The sequence below is a fragment of the Haemorhous mexicanus genome, chromosome 5 (genome assembly GCF_027477595.1).
Source record: "Haemorhous mexicanus isolate bHaeMex1 chromosome 5, bHaeMex1.pri, whole genome shotgun sequence".
In the NCBI taxonomy this organism is placed as follows: Eukaryota; Metazoa; Chordata; class Aves; order Passeriformes; family Fringillidae; genus Haemorhous; species Haemorhous mexicanus.
In genome coordinates, this window is record NC_082345.1 from 75,202,246 (window position 1) to 75,222,996 (window position 20,751).

The following is a 20,751-nucleotide window of genomic DNA, read 5'->3' on the forward strand; positions in this document are numbered from 1 at the left end:
GGGGGCCATGGAGGGGCCGGGGGTCTCCTGTGGGGCTGCAGCCGCCCCAGCACAGGCAGGGCCGAAGGTCCCCGTCCCCGAGGCACCCCCAGGAGCACCCGGCCAGCCGGGCCGTCCACACCCCGCCGTCCCCATTTCGGTCCCAGGCAGCTCCCGGGGCCCTGGAGCAGGTTTCCATTCCCAACCCAGAAAAGGGGGGGGTTGTTTTTGGGGTGACTGTGCAGGTTTGTGGCCGGGGAGGTACCGGGTGCCCGACCTCGGTGTCCCTCATGTCCCACATCCCTTCAGAGCCTCTGGAAGGCTGGAAACCCCAAGGCTTCGGGGCGGAATTTCCTTGGCTGCCGCGGCAGCGTGTGCGGCTCCACAGCGGGGCCGGCAGGGCGGGAGCAGAGCAGATAATGGGATTGTCCCGGAGGAGAGAACGGGACCGGGCTCGTTCCGCACCGCTTCCCAAGGACACACCAGCCCAAACAGCTCCGGCTGCCCCAAGGACGCGGCCCCGGAGCCGCTTCCCCAGCTGGAATTGTCTGGAAGCAGCAGGAGCTCAAGGCTCCGGCTCTGGGGACAACCCCCCCATCCCACCATCATCCCCGATCCCTCCTTGTCCTCCCCTGCCCCAGAACCCCGGCCTGCCCCCGCCTGCCCCCAAGGACGCTCGGGAGAGGCTGAGTTTTCCAATGGTTTATTTGTGTTTTGAGATTACAGAGTCTTTATTGCTGATCTAATACAATCACTCAGACATTAATATTTAAAACATCCTTCTGAAATGTTACGGTTGCGACGTTTTCGTTTCCTCACTGCTGATGACGAGTTTTGTCTCATTATTATCTCTAAAGTTCAGAACAGAATTAATTTCCTTTATGCGATTTTGCTGGTGTTACCTAAAATCTCCTTTTTCCTAAGTCTTGAAAAATGTGTTACATTAAAAAAAAAAAAGAAAGAAACCAAACCCCATAACACGTTTAATTTAGAGATGATCATAAGATATGATTCCAGGTTGATTAGGAAAAAAGCCAAGCGAGCCAAAAAGCTTTTACAGGAGAAGCAGAACATGGAGAAGAGCTTTAAAAATCGAGGTGGGAAAAGCCAGTTGGGATTTGAGTATTAATATATATATTTTTTTTTCCCTTCCTATCTACCTGGAAGATAAAAGGGGGTTAAAAGAGGGCACGGAGGGATCTGGGGCTGTGCAGAGCAGGCACGGGGCGGGACACGGCTCTGGGGATGGGAGGGGTTGGGATGAAAGGGGCTTTTCCAAAAGGGGCTTTTCCAGGGGGAAGTGGCTGTGCTTGGGTTGGGATGGGATTCCTCTTCTTCCCAAAGCTGCTCTGCCCCATGGCCACGTCTCACCTGGGCCAGGAGCAGCTCCCACGCTCCCAGAAAACAGCAGGGGCTGACACAGACCAGGATCCAGCTCGGGGAGAAAGACCTGGGTGGGATGTTTCAAATAGCTCGGGGGATTCCTCCCAAAAAATCTCAGGATCTGGGTAAAGCGAACCAGCAGAGATCATTTCAAGTCTGTGGTTAGCCATCAGTCTCCTGGAAGCTTCTCAAGGCCTGAAGGTCTCCCCAAGGCCTTCACAAAGCCCTGACGCCTTCCCAAGGTCTCTCCAAGGTTTCCTCAAGCTCTTCTCAAGGTTTTCCTTCCTGATTTTGAGAGATTTCAAAGAGAAACTTGGAATCAGCCGGCACATGGGAACGTTTGCTCTGGAGATGAGCAACCTGGGGCCAACCTGCCTCCAAATCTCCTGGGAGCCATGGGAAGGACTTGAGGCCGTAATTCCTCTGTTTTCCCTTCCTTGTGCGTGAGTGAGCTGCCACAAAAAAGTTCTCCATGATGGCAAAGAAGCCCAGGAGGACAAAACACAGATGAGCAGCCGATGAGAGACTCGGGAACCAGCAGGGAGGACCGAGGCTTCTGTGCTCACGGGGCTGGGCAGTTTCACTTCAGAAGGATCTCGTTCTCCACGTGAGGGACAGAAGTGGCTCCGCTCAGACACTTGGGAAGTCACCTTGCTAAGGGTCACTTGCTGTCCTGTGCTCAGCTGGGACACCCTGGGATAAAACAGGGAACTCTGGCAAATTTATTCTCCATCAGCTCTGACACGTCGAGGTGACCGAAGGCCTCAGGGATCTGAGCTCTCCCCTCGCACAGAATCCGCGGGGGTCACTCCGGCGGACGTCTCACACGTTCCAAAGGGAAATTCCAGATTCATACAAATATGACCAGAAAATAAAACTCCGAGGGTTTCCAATGAGGACTGAAATTCAGCTGGAGAAGGACCTGGGTCCTCCCAGCCGGGCGGCCGGCGAGCTCTGCTTGGCGCGGCAGGAGCCGCCGGGCGCGGCAGCAGCATCGGTGGGCGAGGCCCTTCCAGCAGCGCGGGCGGGCGGGGCCGCCCCGGCCCCGCCGGGAACACGACTTTGGTTGATCCAGAGAGGTTGGCACTCGGAACGACAGCAGCAGGAAAACGCCGCGGGGCTGCGGCCAGGGGAGCGGCGCCGGCTCCTCCGCGCTCGGGGCTCTCCCCGGGCCGGCGCTGACCCGCGGGCGCAGCTCCGGGCAGTGCTAAGGCGAGGTTCCCCGGCTGGGCACGGCCCCGGGCACTGCCAGGGCACACGGAGAGGCTTCTCCAGCCAGATTCCCGAGGCGGCTCCCGGCCGGGCGGCAGCGCCTGGAGCCAAGGAGGATCTTGGCTGTGTTGTCAAGGCGGCGGAGATCCCCCGGCTGCCGGGATCCGGCGCGGCCGGAGAAGCGCTGGGGAGTGGAGGAAACCAAAAGCGACTCCCAGGCCGGGTCCCGCCGAGCGGGGGTGAGCAGGGATAAGGGACTATTCCACGGCTCGATTCCAGCAGCTTCCTCCTCGCCTTCCCCGTCCTCCCAGCCCCGAAAAAGAACGAACCCAAAGAGAAAAATGAAAGGAACGGAAAGAAAATCCAGCGTCTCCCAGTCCCGCGGCAGGACGAACACCAGTGGCAGAGGCCACATGAACAGTATTCTAATTTAATAAATAAATAACCTAAAACACACTGTCGACTACGGCAGCAAGCCCGGCTCTAGCGTGGGAAGCTTGCGCGGTTTCATCCTGTACAGTAGTAGAGAAAGACTCGGGGGCTTGGTGCAGCTCCTCGCGGCTCTCCGGGACGGGCGGCAGGAACTCAGTACCTGGGAGGAGGAGGAGAAACGGGGCTTGGCGGGCGGGGAAGGGAGGGGAAGCTGCCCCGGCATCACCACGTGGATTTTGGGAGGGGGAGAGGCCAAGGACAGAAACGGCTGAGGAAGGGACTCAGTCCCTGCTGCCGGAAGTTGGAGGGGTCGTGGCTCCCCCTCAGGGCAGGGAATTCCCCGAGACCCTCAGTGGATCCCAACCTCTCCAGGACAAACCTCGCTCCCCACAAGGCTGGGCCATGCCAGACACCAAACCAGGCACAGAGAACTGAACCAGAGGGAATTCCTGCACAGCCACAGGGAAGCACCAGGAGCTTGCAAGGAAAAGGGCTCAGGATCTGGGAAAACCCAGTTATCCCCAAACTGGGAGTGTTCTGGTGCTCTCTGCCTGCCAAGAAAATCCCTTTTCCTGCAGGAGAAGGATCTGGGCTTCACCCTCCCAAGCAGATCCATTTTTGTGCAAAGCCACTTCATTTTCACAATGGAAATTCATGGCAGTGCTGGCTAACAAATATGGAAAGGGAAGCGATCCAGGGCTCTACTGAAAATTGTTATTATTTTGGGGATCTGCCCAGCCTGTGCTCAGGAAGGAGCCGTGGAGCTGAGCCCGTGGGAGCAGCCCCGGGGCTGCTCTGTGCCACCTCATCCTCCGCCAAACTCTAAAAATAAAGCTGCCACCGAGCCGGTGGCATCGCGCTGGCATCTGCCACGTCTGGGGGACAGCTGCTGCCACGCACAAAGGGCTCCTGTCCTGCCAAGAGCTCCTGTCACGGCTCCAAGTGCTCCATCCCCTTCCTGCTGCCCGCACCGGGACTGAGCAGAGAGCCCTCGGAATCGGCTCAGGGGATGGAGGGGTTAAACCCCAGAGCAGAGGGCTGGCAGGGCACCGGGAGGGGACAGGGAGGGACAGGGAGGAGCAGAGGGCTGGGAGGGCACCGGGAGGGGACAGGGAGGAGCAGAGGGCTGGGAGGGCACCGGGAGGGGACGGGGAGGGACAGGGAGGAGCAGAGGGCTGGCAGGGCACCGGGAGGGGACAGGGCTGGAGGGCACCTGTAGTAGTTGGGTTTGAAGGGTCCGTTCTTGTTGAGCCCCAGGTACTTGGCCTGCTCGTCCGTCAGCTCCGTCAGGTGCGCGTCGAAGGTGGGCAGGTGCAGGCTGGCCACGTACTCGTCTGGGGGGGGAGGAGGCCAGGCCTCGTCACAACGGGGAAGGGAGGCCACAGCCAGTGCCCCAGGCCGAGGCACAACGCACCTGGCATCTCTGGGTGCTGATCAGGGTAAGCCAGCCCTGCCTCAAAGCCCCCATTCCCACCACAAAGCCCACACCTGCCCGAGGTGTGCCCAGGAGGGGGCTCTGCTGGGGGAGCTGCTGGCAGGGGTGAGGCCCCATCCCCAGCAGAGACCCCTCAGGACACCCCCTGCACTGGGAGGCCCCCCCTGCTCTGCACAGGTGGGACAGGAGAGCAGCAGGAGCCCAGGGCAGGGGGGAAGGAGCTCCTGGAAGCCCCTGAGCTGGGCCCAGGGCCACCTCCCAGCTGTGACAGAGACCCAGCCTGGCCCAGTGCCACCTCCCAGCTGTGACAGTGCCCAGCCCAGTGCCACCTCCCAGCTGTGACAGTGCCCAGTGGCACCTCCCAGCCCAACACCCCGGAGCAGAAGGCAGTGGGAACATTGTTACCCATTTTCTTAGGCAGCAGGTACACGTCCTGCTTGTAGCGGCCCTCGGGAGCGTTGTAGAGCTCTATCAGGGCCAGGGCCTGCGGAGAGGACACCGGGGTCAGGGGCTGCTGTCCCTCAGAGCAGGGCCTGTCCCCGGGCCAGCCCAAGCCCCCTCACCTGGGTGGTGGCCGTGATGGACAGGACGAAGGTGGGCACGGTGGAGCAGCTCAGGTTCAGCAGGCGGCCCTGGGGAGCAGAACCTGGCTGTTAACGGGGCTCCAAACCCGGCTGGGACCCCACAGGAGGGACAGGAGCCACTGGAGCAGCGTGTCCCTGCCATGTCACCTGCACCGAGCCCCGAGGCGTGGCTGCCCTCAGGAAGTGGAAATCTCCCTGTGGGAGGTACCCTGGGGAGCTTTTCTTCATCCCAGGAACTCGGGGGGACCTTGTGGCTCTGCACAAGTCCCTGCCAGGAGGGGACACTGGGGGGGTTGGGCTGTGCTCCAGGGAACAGGGACAGGAGCAGAGGGAACGGCCTCAGGCTGGGCCAGGGGAGGTTTGGATTGGATTTCAGGGACAATTCCTCCATGGAAAAGGGTGGTCAGGCATTGGAATGGGCTGCCCAGGGCAGGGCTGCAGTCCCATCCCTGAGGGATTTAAAGCCCTGTGGATGTGGCACCTGGGGACAGGGTCAGTGGTGGCCTTGGCAGGGCTGGGAATGGTTGGCCTTGATGGACTCGGAGGTGTTTTCCAACCTAAACCATTCCGGGATTCCCTGATTCCCTGAGCCAAACCCCGTGGTGCTCAGGGACCCTGAGCTGCAGCTGCTGCTCTCACCTCAGCCAGCAGCACGATCCTCTTGCCATCGGGCCAGATGACGTGATCCACCTGGGACCTGACCCGCTCCCAGGTGAGCTCAGGTGTGCGCAGGCTGGCCTGCAACACAGGAAACGTCACTGCAGCACCAGGGAGCCCCAGGAGCTCGGCCAGGGGTGGGAACAGGCAGCAGCCCCTGCCCGTGCCCTGGGACTGTCCCCTGGGACCCCAGCCCAGCCCCAGAGCAGCGACAGCTCTGGGATTCACGGCCTGAACTGCTCCTGTGAGCTCAGCACCTCAGACCGTGACTGCCCAAGAGCTGGTCAGGAGGATTCAGCATCGCCCCAAACAGGGGCACTCAAACACCATCACCCCAAACACCACTGCCCCAAAGCACCATCACCCCAAACACCACTGCCCCAAAGCACCATCACCCCAAAACACTGTTACCCCAAAGCACCATCACCCCAAACACCACTGCCCCAAAGCACCATCACCCCAAAACACTGTTACCCCAAAGCACCATCACCCCAAACACCACTGCCCCAAAGCACCATCACCCCAAACACCACTGCCCCAAAGCACCATCATCCCAAACACCACTGCCCCAAAGCACCATCATCCCAAACACCACTGCCCCAAAGCACCATCATCCCAAACACCACTGCCCCAAAGCACCATCACCCCAAAACACTGTTACCCCAAAGAACAATCATCCTAAAACACTGTAACCCCAAAGCACCATCACCCCAAACACCACTGCCCCAAAGCACCATCACCCTAAACCACTGTGATCCCAAAGCACCATCACCCCAAACACTGTGATCCCAAAGCACCATCACCCCAAACACCACTGCCCCAAAGCACCATCACCTCTAAACATCACCTCCCCAAAGCACTGTCAGCCCAAAGCACCATGATCCCAAAGCACTCTGACCCTAAAAGAGCTGCCCCAAAGCACCATCACCCTAAAACACCGTGATCCCAAAGCACCATCACCCCAAACACTGTAACCCCAAAGCACCATCACCCTAAAACACTGTGATCCCAAAGCACCATCACCCTAAAACACTGTGATCCCAAAGCACCATCACCCTAAAACACCATCACCCAAACCACTGTCAGCCCAAAACGCCATCAGTCTGAAACACCATCACCCCAAAACAGTCACCCCAAACACCATCTCCCCAAAATACCACCAGTCCAAACACTGTTAGCCCAAACCTCCATCACCCCAAACCAGTCACTCAGAGCACTGGCACCCCAAACCATCACCACCCCAAACCATTGGCACCCCAAACCCCACTGCCCAAAGGCACCATCACCCCACAGCACTGTGACCCCAAAGAGCATCACCCCAGAGCAGCAGGCTGTAAAAGCCTCCTCAAAGCACCCTCACTGCAAACCCAGCCCCTCAAGCCCCGTGCCCCAGGCTGTGCCCCAGGCCCCGCGGGCTCACCACGTCGATCTCGGTGTTGGAGTGGCCCATGTTGCAGACAATGCAGCTGTTCTTCATCCTGTCCAGATGTTCCCTGGTCACCACGTTCTTGTTCCCTGCCAGCACCACAGCCTGGGTAAATCCCCTGTCCTGCCCCACCTCTGGGGCTTTCCCTCAGGCCCAGGCTGGGCCGGGCCCTTCTGGGGTGTGGCTCCCCCTCTCCCGCCCTCTGGCCCGTACCTGTGCAGGTGATGACGATGTCCACCTGTCTGATGACTTCGTTGAGCTTCACCAGCCGGAACCCGTCCATGCTGAGAGGGGAAACAGGCACAAAGTGACCCCAGATCCCAATTTTAACCTCCTGATGAGCCACTGGGAGTTTCTGGGGTCATCCTGGAGGGTCTGGGACATTTGTGAGGAGAAGTGAGGAGGGATCTGGGGGGGTTTCCCGTGTCCTGTCAAGGCCTTCTCATCTGCAAACCTCAACTCTCCACCCTGATGGGTTTTTTAGAGCTGCTCCTCCTGCAGGGAACATTCAGGAGCTTGGATCTGCTCAGAATCCAGGTTGGGATGGATTTAGAGCATCCTAAAAAACTCCCCAAAGCTGTGGGTGCCTCTCACCACCCCAAAATCCTCATTTAGGCACCTGCAGAACCCTCAGGGGTGCTGGGCCCAGCAGGCCTGCCCTGCCCTCCCCAGCAAGGTGAGCTCAGGGATAACAGGGGCAGGCTGGGCTTTTTTGGGATTTGTTGACAATCCTCCCCAGAGCTCCTTCCTGTGCCTCTCACAAACTGCAAAATTGTAGTTACTAAAAAAAAAAAAAGTCATTTTTTTCTGCTGCTTGTCCCCATTTCCTGAGCTTTTCCCACTGCAAGCTTCTCCTGAGAGGGGCCACGTGCTGCTGCTGCTGCCTGGTGCAGGGGCAGGGAAGGGATTGCTGGAAATTCCCAGCTGAGGATGGAGGAAGGTCACAGAGCAGCCCAAAAGGTCATCAGCTCTGCTAATTAGACCTCGTTAGTCCCCTCACCACAACCTGGTGGGGAGCAGGCTGAGGGTTTAGGGGGGCTCTGGGTGTTTTTGGGATCCCACAGCTGGGGATGCACAGGAGGATCCAAACCCAGCTGTGCCTGCTGAACCCCAGACACCCCCAGGGTGAGGTGGGGGCACAGCCCTGGGAGAGCCAGGGAGCAGCTCATCCCAAAATCCCTGCAAGCCACATCCCAAACTCCTGGCTGCTGTGGGATGGGGTAAACTGGGAGAGGCTTTAGGGCAGGGCCTGTTCTATGGGATGGGGTAAACTGGGAGAGGCTTTAGGGCAGGGTCCTTTTCCTGGGATGGGATAAACCAGGAGATGCTTTAGGGTAGATGGGATAAACCAGGAGACATTTTAGGGCGGGGTCCTTTTCCTGGGATAGGATAAACCAGGAGATGCTCTAGGGCAGGGCCCTTTCCTGGGATGGGATAACCAGGAGATGTTTTAGGGCAGATGGGATAACCAGGAGATGTTTTAGGGCAGATGGGATAACCAGGAGATGTTTTAGGGCAGATGGGATAACCAGGAGATGTTTTAGGGCAGATGGGATAAACCAGGAGATGTTTTAGGGCAGATGGGATAACCAGGAGATGTTTTAGGGCAGATGGGATAAGCAGGAGAAGCTTTAGGGCAGATGGGATAACCAGGAGAAGCTTTAGGACAGATGGGATAACCAGGAGAAGCTTTAGGGCAGATGGGATAACCAGGAGAAGCTTTAGGGCAGATGGGATAACAGGAGAAGCTTTAGGGCAGATGGGATAACCAGGAGAAGCTTTAGGACAGATGGGATAACCAGGAGAAGCTTTAGGGCAGATGGGATAACCAGGAGATGTTTTAGGGCAGATGGGATAACCAGGAGAAGCTTTAGGGCAGATGGGATAAGCAGGAGATGTTTTAGGGCAGGCGCCAGGGCAGAGCTGGGCTGCAGGAGCCCCCCGGGCAGGGCTCTCGGGGGGGAGGAGGAGGAGGAGGAGGAGGAGGAGGAGGAGGAGGAGGAGGGTGCAGCCCTACCAGGCCTGCAGGGCGCAGATGGGGTCGATCTCGGTGACGTAGACGATGGAGCCCATGGCCTTGAGGGCGGCACAGCAGCCCTTCCCCACCTGCAAGGGACACGGCTCAGCACGCGCCGCGCCGGGGACAGCCCGACAGCCAGGCTGGCCCAGGGACACGGGCACTGCACACCCTCTGTCCCGGGGGCTGTTCTCCCCCCAAACATCCCAAGTGATGCCAGGGGAAGCTCCAGAGCCTCCTGCAGCCTTTGCTGCACTCAGGAAGCTTTGGGGGTAATTAACCTCGGAGGGTTAATGAGCTTTAACCTTTGCCCAGCACAGGCAGGGCAGGGAATCCAGGTTAAAATGTTCCCAAAAATGGGATTACAGCAGGAAAAATGGACCCATTCCAGCTGCTTGGACATGAAAAAATTCCAGTAGAGCACCCACTGCAACTGGTGTGAACTGGTCCTGAGGAAAACTGGGAAAAGAGGAATATTCCCATGTGGGGAGAGGGTGGGTGAAGGGGTAAATCAAGATTAATTCTCTCTTGACCACACTGGAATGCCCAGAACATCTGCAGAACCTCTGGCTTTAGTAAAATCAGATGAAATACAATATTAAAATTACAGAAATATGTGCTGTCTCAATATTGTGGGCATGCCAATATCCAGATATTAAAGATATGCAGAATATTTGATATATTTTTTTAAATGACTCAACTTTGGCATCTCTTTAATAATAAAGAAATGAAGAAAACTTTCAGTTTTTGGCAAACTCCTGAGGTTTGGAAGGTGCTGCAGGTGCAGAGCAAACACCTGAGGGTGGAGGAAGCTGTGCTGAGGATTTAGACATGGAATTCCCAGTGGGAAAAGGGGGAAAATTGGGGAAATGGAGCCCCTTACCTCCCCATAGCCACAAACCACCACCTGCTTCCCTCCAAACATCATGTCTGTTGTCCTCTTCAGGCTGAGGAAAAAGGGGAAAAAACCTAATTAAAGGTCAGAATTGCAGCCCAGCACTAGGAGCTGCTCCAAGGATGGATCCCCAGCTGGATCCTGCATCCCTGAAATTCCAGGGGAAGAGAAAACCCCAAAAGCACCTAAAATTTCCCTTCTCCTTTTGGAAGGATGGGGGGTTCTTTTGTTCTTCCAACAAAGAGGATGGAATTGGGGTGTGGAGCCCTTTTTTTGGTTGATTTTTATTCATTTACCCTTTGTTCTGACACTCCCAAAATATTGAAAATCCTCCCCAAAAAATCCTTTAATCTGAATTTTTATTGTCAACCCCCAGTGCCCCCCAAGGAGGAGTCCCAGGAGCAGCAGGGGAGTGGGAACTCCTTGCCAGAACCCCAGAGCTTTTCCCAAATGAAGCTCCCCCTTCCTCTGGTTTCCTTCTGCTCCCTCCCTGAGCCTGTCCTACATTCCAGGCTATTTTTAGCCCTGGAGTAAATAGGTTAGCAGTGCAGGGAAGGTGAAATTCCTCCCTTTTCCAGGGAAATTCAGATAAAACCCCCAGCAGCTCTGAGGCACCTCAGCTCCCATCTGCCCTGACCCCGTCTGCAATTCCTGCACCAGGCTGAACCCAAATCCCAATTTACCCCCAAGGTGTTTGCATGGAATCCCTGGACTTTTTGGGTCAGAAAGGACCTTAAATCCCATCCCATCCCATCCCATCCCATCCCATCCCATCCCATCCCATCCCATCCCATCCCATCCCATCCCATCCCATCCCATCCCATCCCATCCCATCCCATCCCATCCCATCCCATCCCATCCCATCCCACTGTCCCAGGCTGCTCCAGCCCCAGTGTCCAGCCTGACCTTGGGCACTGCCAGGGATGCAGAGGCAGCCCCAGCTGCTCTGGGAATTCTGTTCCCATATTTCACTCCCCCATTATTCCCATTCCCTGTTCCTTGGAAGGGGCTGCTGCACATCCCAAATTCATGGATTGCTCGTGGATTGTGTCACAAATGATGTCACAACAAGGACAAAACCTGTCCCAGCCTCACTTGGCCGTGACGGAATTTGGGGCTGCAGGGACATGGACACCCAATTCCATGAAAAGAATGGGAATACAGGGCTGGAGAGAGCAAAGGGACAGAGGGACACACAGGGGACACAGGCAGATTTTATCCAAAGGGGAGAGGGACAGGACAGGAACTCTGACGTGCACCAGAGGTAGGGAAGGATCTTATTCTCCTCTGACACACGAATTGAGCTGAGATGATCCAAATGGCAGCAGAGCAGAGCCCTGTGGGAATTCTTCCCATTCCCTGTGGGAATTCCTTCCCATTCCCCCATGGGGATTCCTCCCCATTCCCTGTGGGAATTCCTTCCCATTCCCTGTGGGAATTCCTTCCCATTCCCTGTGGGAATTCCTTCCCATTCCCCCATGGGGATTCCTCCCCATTCCCCATGGGAATTCTTCCCATTCCCTGTGGGAATTCCTTCCCATTCCCTGTGGGGATTCCTTCCCATTCCCCGTGGGAATTCTTCCCTGTTCCCTGTGGGAATTCCTTCCCATTCCCCCATGGGGATTCCTCCCCATTCCCCATGGGAATTCTTCCCATTCCCTGTGGGAATTCCTTCCCATTCCCTGTGGGAATTCCTCCCCATTCCCTGTGGGAATTCCTTCCCATTCCCTGTGGGAATTCCTTCCCATTCCCCCATGGGGATTCCTCCCCGTTCCCCATGGGAATTCCTCCCCGTTCCCCACGGGAATTCCTTCCCATTTCCCCATGGGGATTCCTCCCCATTCCCACGGGAATCCCTCCCCATCGCCACGGGAATCCCTCCCCATTCCCAAGGGATCCCTCTCACCCGTCCAGGATGGACTCCCTGCAGCAGTAGAGGTTGTCAAACTTCTGCTTGGTGACCGAGTCGTTGACGTTCATGGCGGGCACGCAGAGCTTCCCCGCCTTGGAGAGCTGGTACAGCCTGGCACGGGACAGAGCCAGGGCTTATCCAGGGAATCCAGCCCTGACTCAGGGCGTGGGGATGGGAAGGGCCCTAAAGATCATGCTGGCCACAGCAGGGGCACTGGACACTGTCCCAGCCTGCTCCAGCCCCAGTGTCCAGCCTGGCCTGGGACACTGCAGGGATGCAGGGGCAGCCCCAGCTGCTCTGGCAGTTCCAGCCCAGGCAGGAATTCCTCATTGCCCAGATCCCATCCATCCCTGCCCTCTGGGACTGGGAGCCATTCCCTGGCTCCTGTCCCTGCAGGCTTTGTCCCCAGTCCCTCTGAAGCTCTCCTGGAGCCCCTCCAGGCCCTGGAATGTGCTGGAAGCTCTCCCTGGAGCCTTCCCTTCTCCAGCATCCCCATCTCCAGCACATGAGCCTGTGCTCTCAGCTCTTGGCACAGACTGAACTCCCCATAGCAGGAATGTCACTAAACATGAATTTAAACACCTCACTGTGGCTCTTCTTTCAAGAGTCTGAAAATCCTGGTCCTGCTCCAGCCCTTGGGAAGGAGAACCTGCCTTTGGAAATCTCTTCTTCCCACACTGGGATTTCAGATCCTAAAAATATCACCAGTCCCTCTCCTGACCCCACTGGTGCAGAGCTGGAGCCACTTCCCTGTTTCACACATTTCATTTCCCTGTTCCAGGAGCTGCCTGAACCTCTGGCCAAGCTCTGATCCAGCTCAGAGCTGCAGCCAAGGCTGTCCCCCTGCAAGAGCTCAGCAAACAGTGCTGCTCTCCTCAGTTCCCTGTTCCCTGGCACCTGTGATGGGATGAATTCCATGGAAAAGCTCCTGTCACACCTCCCAACCCCCAGAGCTGCTCCCACCCCAGCTCTGCTCCTGCCAGGGACTGAGGGATTTCACTCACTCATCCCTCAGGTTCTCCCTTCCCCAAAACCAACTCAGTTCCTCTTCCCAAATCTCCCTTCTTCCCACGGATTTAGGGAAGGGCTGGGCTCTCAGCTTCCTCCTCCACAGCAGGTGAGAGCCTCTCCTCCCACCCCACACCTGGACACCCCAGGAGGGGCTCCTGCTGCTGGTGGGAGCTCAGAGCAGTTCCAGGTGTCCTGCTCAGACCAAAGCAGTTTCCATGCAAAGCCAGGCCTGGGGAAAAGCAGAGCCCAGCTGCTGGAGGCTCAGCGCCGTGCCCCAAACCTGTGCACCCCCGTGACGCTCTCCTCCACGATGCCCTTGATCTTCTTGAACATGTTGGGGTATTTCTTGTAGATCCAGTGGGTGAGATCTCCCCCATCATCCAGGATCTGGAATGCAAACAGCACGGAGTCACTGCTGGAATAAACACATTGGAGATGGGTGAGGAGAGGAAAACTCTGGCAAACTGCCTTGGGAAGGGCAGGCAGGGAAACAACTGAGTCCCAGAAATCTCAGAATTCCAGGGAAAAGAGAGATCCAAGAGCTTGGCCAGTCTTATCTGTATGGCAACACCTGGAATGGCACCCAGGGGAGGTGCTGGGCCCAGAGGGGTCCCCTGAGGAAGGAAAGGTCCAAGAAAAGGAAAAACCCAAGTGTGAGAACCCTGCTGGATTCCAGGGAAACCAGGGAGCAGAGGTCACCCAGGGCAGGGGAAGTGCCCAGGGGCTGCACAGGGTGACAGCAACACGGCCACCATCAGCCTCAGAGTCACCATCATCATCACCATCATCCTCATCCTCATCCTTGCACATTCCACACACTGATGTCAAACACTTTTCACTGCATCATCATCATCCTCATCATCATCCTCATCCCACTCTTTGCACATTCCCTACACCAAAGTCAAAGATTTCTCACTGCATCCTCCTCCTCCTCCTCCTCCTCCTTCTCCTCTTTCCATATTCCTTACACTGAGGTCAAAGACTTCTCACTTCATCATCACCATCATCATCTTCATCCTTTTCTTTGCCTGTTCCCTACTCCAACACAAGGAATTCTGACGGCATCATCCTCCTCCTCATCATCCTCACCCTTGCATATTCCATGCACCGATGTCAAAGGCTTTTCATGGCATCATTGTCCTTCTCATCCTTCTCCTCCTCCTCCAAGATTTCTCACTTCATCATCATCACCATCATCATCATCACCATCATCATCATCAATCACCATCATCATCATCACCATCATCATCACCATCATCCCCTGGCCAGAGGCTGCTCGATCCCTTCCATGGATACCAGGGAGGGCTCAGGGATTCCTGGCTCTCACAGCTCTGTCCCGAGCCCGGGAAAGGGGCCCTGCCCTGAGGCATCTCCCATCCCAGAGCAGGCAGGAGTTGAAGGACGTGGCCTGCAGGGATTTGGGAATTCTGGGTGTCCCAGGATCCCAGCCCTGGGTGGAAGCGTCCCCGCCCGGCTGCCGCAGCTGGAGCTCGGCGGGGACCCTCCGGAGCCTTCCCAGGAAAAAAGGAACCTCTCCTCTCCTGGCACAGAGGTGACACTGCCCAGCTCTGCTGGTGGCTTTGTGGAGCCACCACGCTGGCACCCAGGGACACAGAGCTCCTTGGGAACGCCCTGTTCTGTCCCCACCTTTTCGGGAATGCCGGAATTGCCGCCGTGGTGAGCGCCGGGAGCAGCTGCTCCTCTGGAGCTCCTGGGAGCACAGGGAATCCATCCCCGTGTCCCATCCACGGGCTGGGAAGGGTTAAGTGGAACTGGGAGCTCTGCTGGGCCAGCCAGGGAGGAATGTGGAATTCAGGATCCGGAATTCCCTGGCTCCCAGGACTCTTCATTTCATTAATCCCTGTTTAATGCTTAATCCTCTTCCAAGAGAGAATCCAGCCCTGGGCAGGTTCCCCTTTCCCGGGGGAGCAGGCCATGGAAACCCCACAGAGGAGATCCCTGGAGGGGCTGGGAGGTCACCTTGGTGTGGCACCCCAACATCCAACAGCCCATCCCACACTCCTGCAGTTTTCCCAGCTTTTTTTTGGGGGGGGGGGGAACCACTTTATTTGAGACGGAAATAATTTTTCCCAGAGAAAAGCAGCCTTGGCAGCTCTGGAGCTTCTCTCCAGGTCACCAACTTCCTCCCTCAGCCCTTCCATCCAATGTTTTCTCCAGCAGAAAATCCCTGGAGAGGCTTTTCCATGAAGGAAACCTTGCAGATTCCGTATTTTCCAGGAAAAATCCCTTTTCTGAACCATTCCTGTCCACAGGGAGCCTTCCCCTGAAGGTCAGAACTCCCAGAGCCTCCCATGAAGGATTCCCAGAATGGAATGGCCATGAACTGGCTCCATGTCCAAGGAGCAGGGAGCAATGATGGGAAAACTGAGGGTGGCACAGAATTCCCAGAGCAGCTGGGGCTCCCCCTGGATCCCTGGAATGTCCAGGGCCAGGCTGGCTGGGGCTTGGAGCAGCCTGGGACAGTGGGAGGTGTCCCTGTGGAACCCAAACCATTCCATAATTCCATGACTTTAAGATCCTTCTCCCATCCTCACCCAGCATCCTACTTCTTATCTCTAAAACCATTTATAATCATTTCTTATCTCAAAAACCAGGGATCTCCAAAACCCAGCAAAACCTCTGGGAACAGCTCCAAGATCCTGGTGCTGCCTCCACCATTTCCACGCTCCAGGAGCAGGTCTGACAGCAGGCCCAGAATGAAGGGATCCTGGGAAAGCAAATTCTGCATTTTCTGGGACTCTGACTTGCTCCAGAAGTGACATTTTGGATGGGAAATGGTTCCTCAAAGAGCACAACAAAGCTGCTCTCAGGTCTAGACTCAGTCTGATACCTCGGGGGTGGATTTTTTTGACATTCCTGGTTCTTTTTAAAGGTGACAGCGACTGGAAGGGACAAAAATCCCACCTCAAACGAGCCAATATTGGCAAAATCCCAACTCAGATCCACGTTTGCACCTTTGATCACTTCCCATATTTAGATCAGGAGCTCCAGGGCTCAGAATCCTTGGGGAAATGTGATGAAAACAGCACATCTGACAGCTGAAATTATTCTGCTCACCCAATTCCAGGTTCCTGTTTTCCCTGGAAACAAGGGCAGGATAAAAAGGGAGTTGGCTCCCTGAGGTTTGTGCGGTTTAAAGTGTGGAAATCATGGAAAAATCTGGGCTTTGTTCCCAAAAAATCACCTCAGCCAAAGGTGAGAATTTAAGGGTGAAAAGGGTCAAAAAAACTCTTTTCAAAAAATACTGGTTTGGAGCCATTTTTAGCAGCTTCCACTGCAGCAAGATGCTCTGAAATCCAACGAAACCCCCCCAAAAACGGCATTAACACAGCTGCTTTGGAAGCACTGAAACCAAACCTCGCTTGGTGAGAGCCAGGAGAGTTCAGGTGCCCTTCCCTTCCCTCTCCAGGTGGGATTTTTCCAGGTGGGATTTTCCAGGGGTTTCCCAACTCACCATGTTGGGCTGCCAGCCCTCGACGTTGACGCAGCGGTCGATGCACCACCAGAAATCGTCCTCGGATTCGCCCTTCCAGGCAAACACTGGGAACCCTGGCCAGGGAGGGACAGGGGTTAAGGCAGGAAAATCCCGTGGGAATCAGCTCGTGGGCACGGATTGATTAATTCATGTGTTAATTGAATAGATTCAATTATTACTCAGCTTCAGCCAGCAAGACCCAGGGTGGGTTTGGCTTCTTCTGGGTGTCCCAGAGCTCGGGGTCAAACCTGTGGCTTCAGCCAGGTGAATTCCCTGACTTTAACCAGACATAATCCTTGGGTTTATCCAGGTAAAACCCCTGGAATTATCCAGGTAAAACCCCGGGATTTATCCAGGTAAAACCCCTGGAATAATCCAGATAAAACCCGTGGATTTATCTAGGTAAAACCCCTTGATTTATCAAGGTAAAACCCCTGGGCTATACAGGTAAAACCCCTGGAATTATCCAGGTAAAACCCCTGGAATGATCCAGGTAAAACCCCTGGATTTATCCAGGTAAAACCCCTGGATTTATCCAGGTAAAACCCCGGGGTTATCCAGGTAAAACCCCTGGGGAATGATCCAGGTAAAACCCCGGGATTTATCCAGGTAAAATCCCTGGCATTACCCAGGTAAAACCCCTGGATTTACCCAAGTAAAACTCCAGGTCTTTTCCATGTAAAATCCCTGCCATGATCCAGGTAAAATTCCTGGATTTATCCAGGTAAAACCCCCGGGGTTTTCCAGGTAAAACCCCTGGGCTTATCCAGGTAAAATCTCTGGACCTGCCCAGGTAAAATCTCTGGCTTTATCCAGGTAAAACCCTTGGTCTTACCCAGGTAAAATCCCTGTCACTACCCAGGTAAAATCCTTGACTCTATCCAGGTAAAATCCCTGGTGTTACCCAGGTAAAACCCTTGGACTTATCGAGGTGAAAACCCTGGGCTTACCCAGGTAAAACCCCTGGATTTATCCAGGTAAAACCCCTGGATTTATCCAGGTAAAATCTCTGGTTTTATCCAGGTAAAATCCCTGGCATTACCCAGGTAAAACCCCTGGATTTATCCAAGTAAAACCCCTGGTCTTTTCCATGTAAAATCCCTGGTTTTGCCCAGGTAAAATCCCTGTCATGATCCAGGTAAAATTCCTAGATTTATCCAGGTAAAACCCCATGGCTTATCCAGGTAAAATCTCTGGACCTGCCCAGGTAAAATCTCTGGCTTTATCCAGGTAAAACCCTTGGTTTTACCCAGGTAAAATCCCTGTCACTACCCAGGTAAAATCCCTGGATTTAGACAGATTAAACCCTTGGATTCATCCAGGTAAAATCCCTGGCATTACCCAGGTAAAAACCCTGGATTTACCCAAATAAAATCCTTGGCATTACCCAGGTAAAAGCCTTGGTCTTATCCAGGTGAAGCTCTTGGTCTTTTCCATGTAAAATCCCTGGTTTTGCCCAGGTAAAATCCGTCATGATCCAGGTAAAATTCCTGGATTTATCCAGGTAAAACCCTTGCATTTACCTGAGTAAAATCTCTGGTCTTATCCAGGTAAAATCCCTGGATTTACCCAGGTAAAATCCCTGGATTTACCCAGGTAAAATCCTTGGTCTTTTTCCATGTAAAATTCCTGGCCAGATCCAGGTTAAAACCTGGGGTAAAATCCTGGTTTTAGGGAAAAGCCCTGGATTTAGCCAGGCAAAGGCCCTGGACACACCCAGGATTTATTTCCCAGGTAACCCCCACAGGCTCCGTTTCTGCTCCGTGAATCACACTTCCCCCAAATTCTCTCTTTCACCTGAGCTATGCCCCAAATTATAAAATCTAAACCCAATTTAGCTTTGTTTCTCTGAGCAAAACAACTTCCAGCTTCAGCTCACAAATGACATTTTTACCAAGGATTTTACCCGGGCAAGACCGAAGATATTATCTGGATAACCCCAGGGGTTTTACCTGGGTAAGTTCAGGAAAAAAAAATGTTCCAAGAGTTCCAGAGCTTTGGAAGAGGGGGGTTTTGTGCTGTAGGTTTATTCTAAACTGAAGAGAATGCAGGGAAAAAAACTCCAAAGGGGTGATAAATAAGCTAAAAATGAGGGACCAGCAAAAATTCCCTAGAAAACACAGGAGGAATTCCCTATAAAACACAGGAGGAATTGCCTATAAGATGACAAAGGAATTCCTTACAGAATGCAGGAGGAATTCCCTATAAACTCCAGGATGAGTTCCTTATAAACTGCAGCAGGAATTACCTGGAATATGGAGAACGAATTCTCTATAAAATCCAGGAATTTTCTACAAAATGCAGGAGGAATTCCCTATAAATACCAGAAGAAATTCCTTATAAATCCCAGGAGGAATTCCCTATAAATTCCAGGAGGAATTCCCTATAAAACCCAGTAGAAATTCCCTATAAAACCCAGTAGAAATTCCCTATAAAACCCAGTAGAAATTCCCTATAAAACCCAGTAGAAATTCCCTATAAAACCCAGGAGGAATTCCCTATAAAATGCAGGAGGAATTCCCTACAAAATCCAACAATTCTCTATAAAATCCAGTGGAAAAGTCCCTATAAAATGCAGGAGGAATTCCCTGTAAATACCAGAAGAAATTCCTTATAAATCCCAGGAGGAATTCCCTATAAATCCCAGGAGAAATTCCCTATAAAACCCAGGAGGAATTCCATGTAAATGAAGGAGGAATTCCCTGTGAAGGCAGGGGCAGGGAAGGAAGAAGCAGGGAAGGAAGAAGCAGGGAATGCAGGGGCAGGGAATGCAGGGGCAGGGAATGCAGGGGCAGGGAATGCAGGGGCAGGGAAGGCAGGAGGAGGGAAGGCAGGAGGAGGGAGGGCAGGAGGAGGGAGGGCAGGAGGAGGGAATTCAGGGGCAGGGAACGCAGGAGCAGGGAAGGAAGAAACAGGGAATGCAGGGGCAGGGAAGGCAGGAGCAGGGAAGGAAGAAGCAGGGAATGCAGGGGCAGGGAAGGCAGGAGCAGGGAAGGAAGAAGCAGGGAAGGAAGAAGCAGGGAAGGAAGAAGCAGGGAAGGAAGAAGCAGGGAAGGAAGAAGCAGGGAAGGAAGAAGCAGGGAAGGCAGGGGCAGGGAAGGCAGGAGCAGGGAAGGAAGAAGCAGGGAATGCAGGGGCAGGGAAGGCAGGAGCAGGGAAGGAAGAAGCAGGGAAGGAAGAAGCAGGGAAGGAAGAAGCAGGGAAGGAAGAAGCAGGGAAGGAAGAAGCAGGGAAGGAAGAAGCAGGGAAGGCAGGGGCAGGGAAGGCAGGGGCAGGGAAGGCAGGGGCAGGGAAGGCAGGAGGAGGGAGGGCAGGAGGAGGGAATTCAGGGGCAGGGAGGGCAGGAGGAGGGAATTCAGGGGCAGGGAAGGCAGGAGCAGGGAATGCAGGGGCAGGGAAGGCAGGAGGAGGGAAGGCAGGAGGAGGGAAGGCAGAGGCAGGGAGGGCAGGAGCAGAGAGGGCAGGAGGAGAGAAGGCAGGGGCAGGGAAGGCAGGGAAGGCAGGGGCAGGGAAAGAAGAAGCAGGGAAGGAGTGCAGGAGCAGGGAAGGACGGCAGGAGCAGGGAGCGGAGCGCCGTCCGTACCGCTCTCGGCCAGGGCAGCGGCCACCTCGTTGAGGGTGGAGTAGATGTTGCAGGCGGCCCAGCGGCACTGAGCTCCCAGCGCTCCCAGCGTCTCCATCAGCACCTGCAGCAAACACACGGAAATCAGCAAAACCGGGTGTGTTTGCACAAACACACACCACGGAAATCATCAAAAACCGGGGTGTGTTTAACACACACCACGGAAATCAGCAAAACCCGGGTGTGTTTACACAAACACACGGAAATCAGCAAAACCGGGTGTGTTTACACACCCACCACGGAAATCAGCAAAAACCGGGTGTGTTTACACAAACACATGGAAATCAGCAAAACCCGGGTGTGTTTACACAAACACACAGAAATCAGCAAAAACCCGGGTGTGTTTACACAAACACTCGGAAATCAGCAAAACCCGGGTGTGTTTACACAAACACAGGGAAATCAGCAAAACCCGGGTGTGTTTGCACAAACACAGGGAAATCAGCAAAACCGGGTGTGTTTACACAAACACCACGGAAATCAGCAAAATCCGGGTGTGTTTACACAAAAACAGGGAAATCAGCAAAAACCGGGTGTGTTTAACAAACACACGGAAATCAGCAAAACTGGGTGTGTTTGCACAAACACCACGGAAATCAGCAAAACCCGGGTGTGTTTACACACCCACCACGGAAATCAGCAAAACCCGGGTGTGTTTACACAAACACAGGGAAATCAGCAAAACCCGGG

At 54.8% G+C, this 20,751-nt stretch overlaps 1 protein-coding gene across 3 annotated transcripts in view; it reads right to left on the bottom strand.

Annotated features, from left to right (window-relative positions):
- Nucleotides 1-666: 666 nt before the first annotated feature.
- AHCYL2 (adenosylhomocysteinase like 2) overlaps nucleotides 667-20,751 on the bottom strand; it is a 74,868-nt gene continuing 54,783 nt past the window's right edge. The window contains exons 5-17 of one of the 3 annotated variants that reach the window (XM_059847634.1): nucleotides 20,023-20,125; nucleotides 16,419-16,513; nucleotides 13,224-13,330; nucleotides 11,927-12,043; nucleotides 10,009-10,072; nucleotides 9,126-9,214; nucleotides 7,322-7,392; nucleotides 7,103-7,197; nucleotides 5,665-5,763; nucleotides 5,005-5,073; nucleotides 4,847-4,925; nucleotides 4,220-4,340; nucleotides 667-3,166 (exon numbers count right to left, since the gene is read on the bottom strand). In XM_059847634.1, the coding sequence (XP_059703617.1) occupies nucleotides 3,160-3,166; nucleotides 4,220-4,340; nucleotides 4,847-4,925; nucleotides 5,005-5,073; nucleotides 5,665-5,763; nucleotides 7,103-7,197; nucleotides 7,322-7,392; nucleotides 9,126-9,214; nucleotides 10,009-10,072; nucleotides 11,927-12,043; nucleotides 13,224-13,330; nucleotides 16,419-16,513; nucleotides 20,023-20,125 (1,116 nt within the window). In that variant the 3' untranslated portion in view covers nucleotides 667-3,159. The other 2 variants (XM_059847632.1, XM_059847633.1) reach the window with 2 other exon arrangements.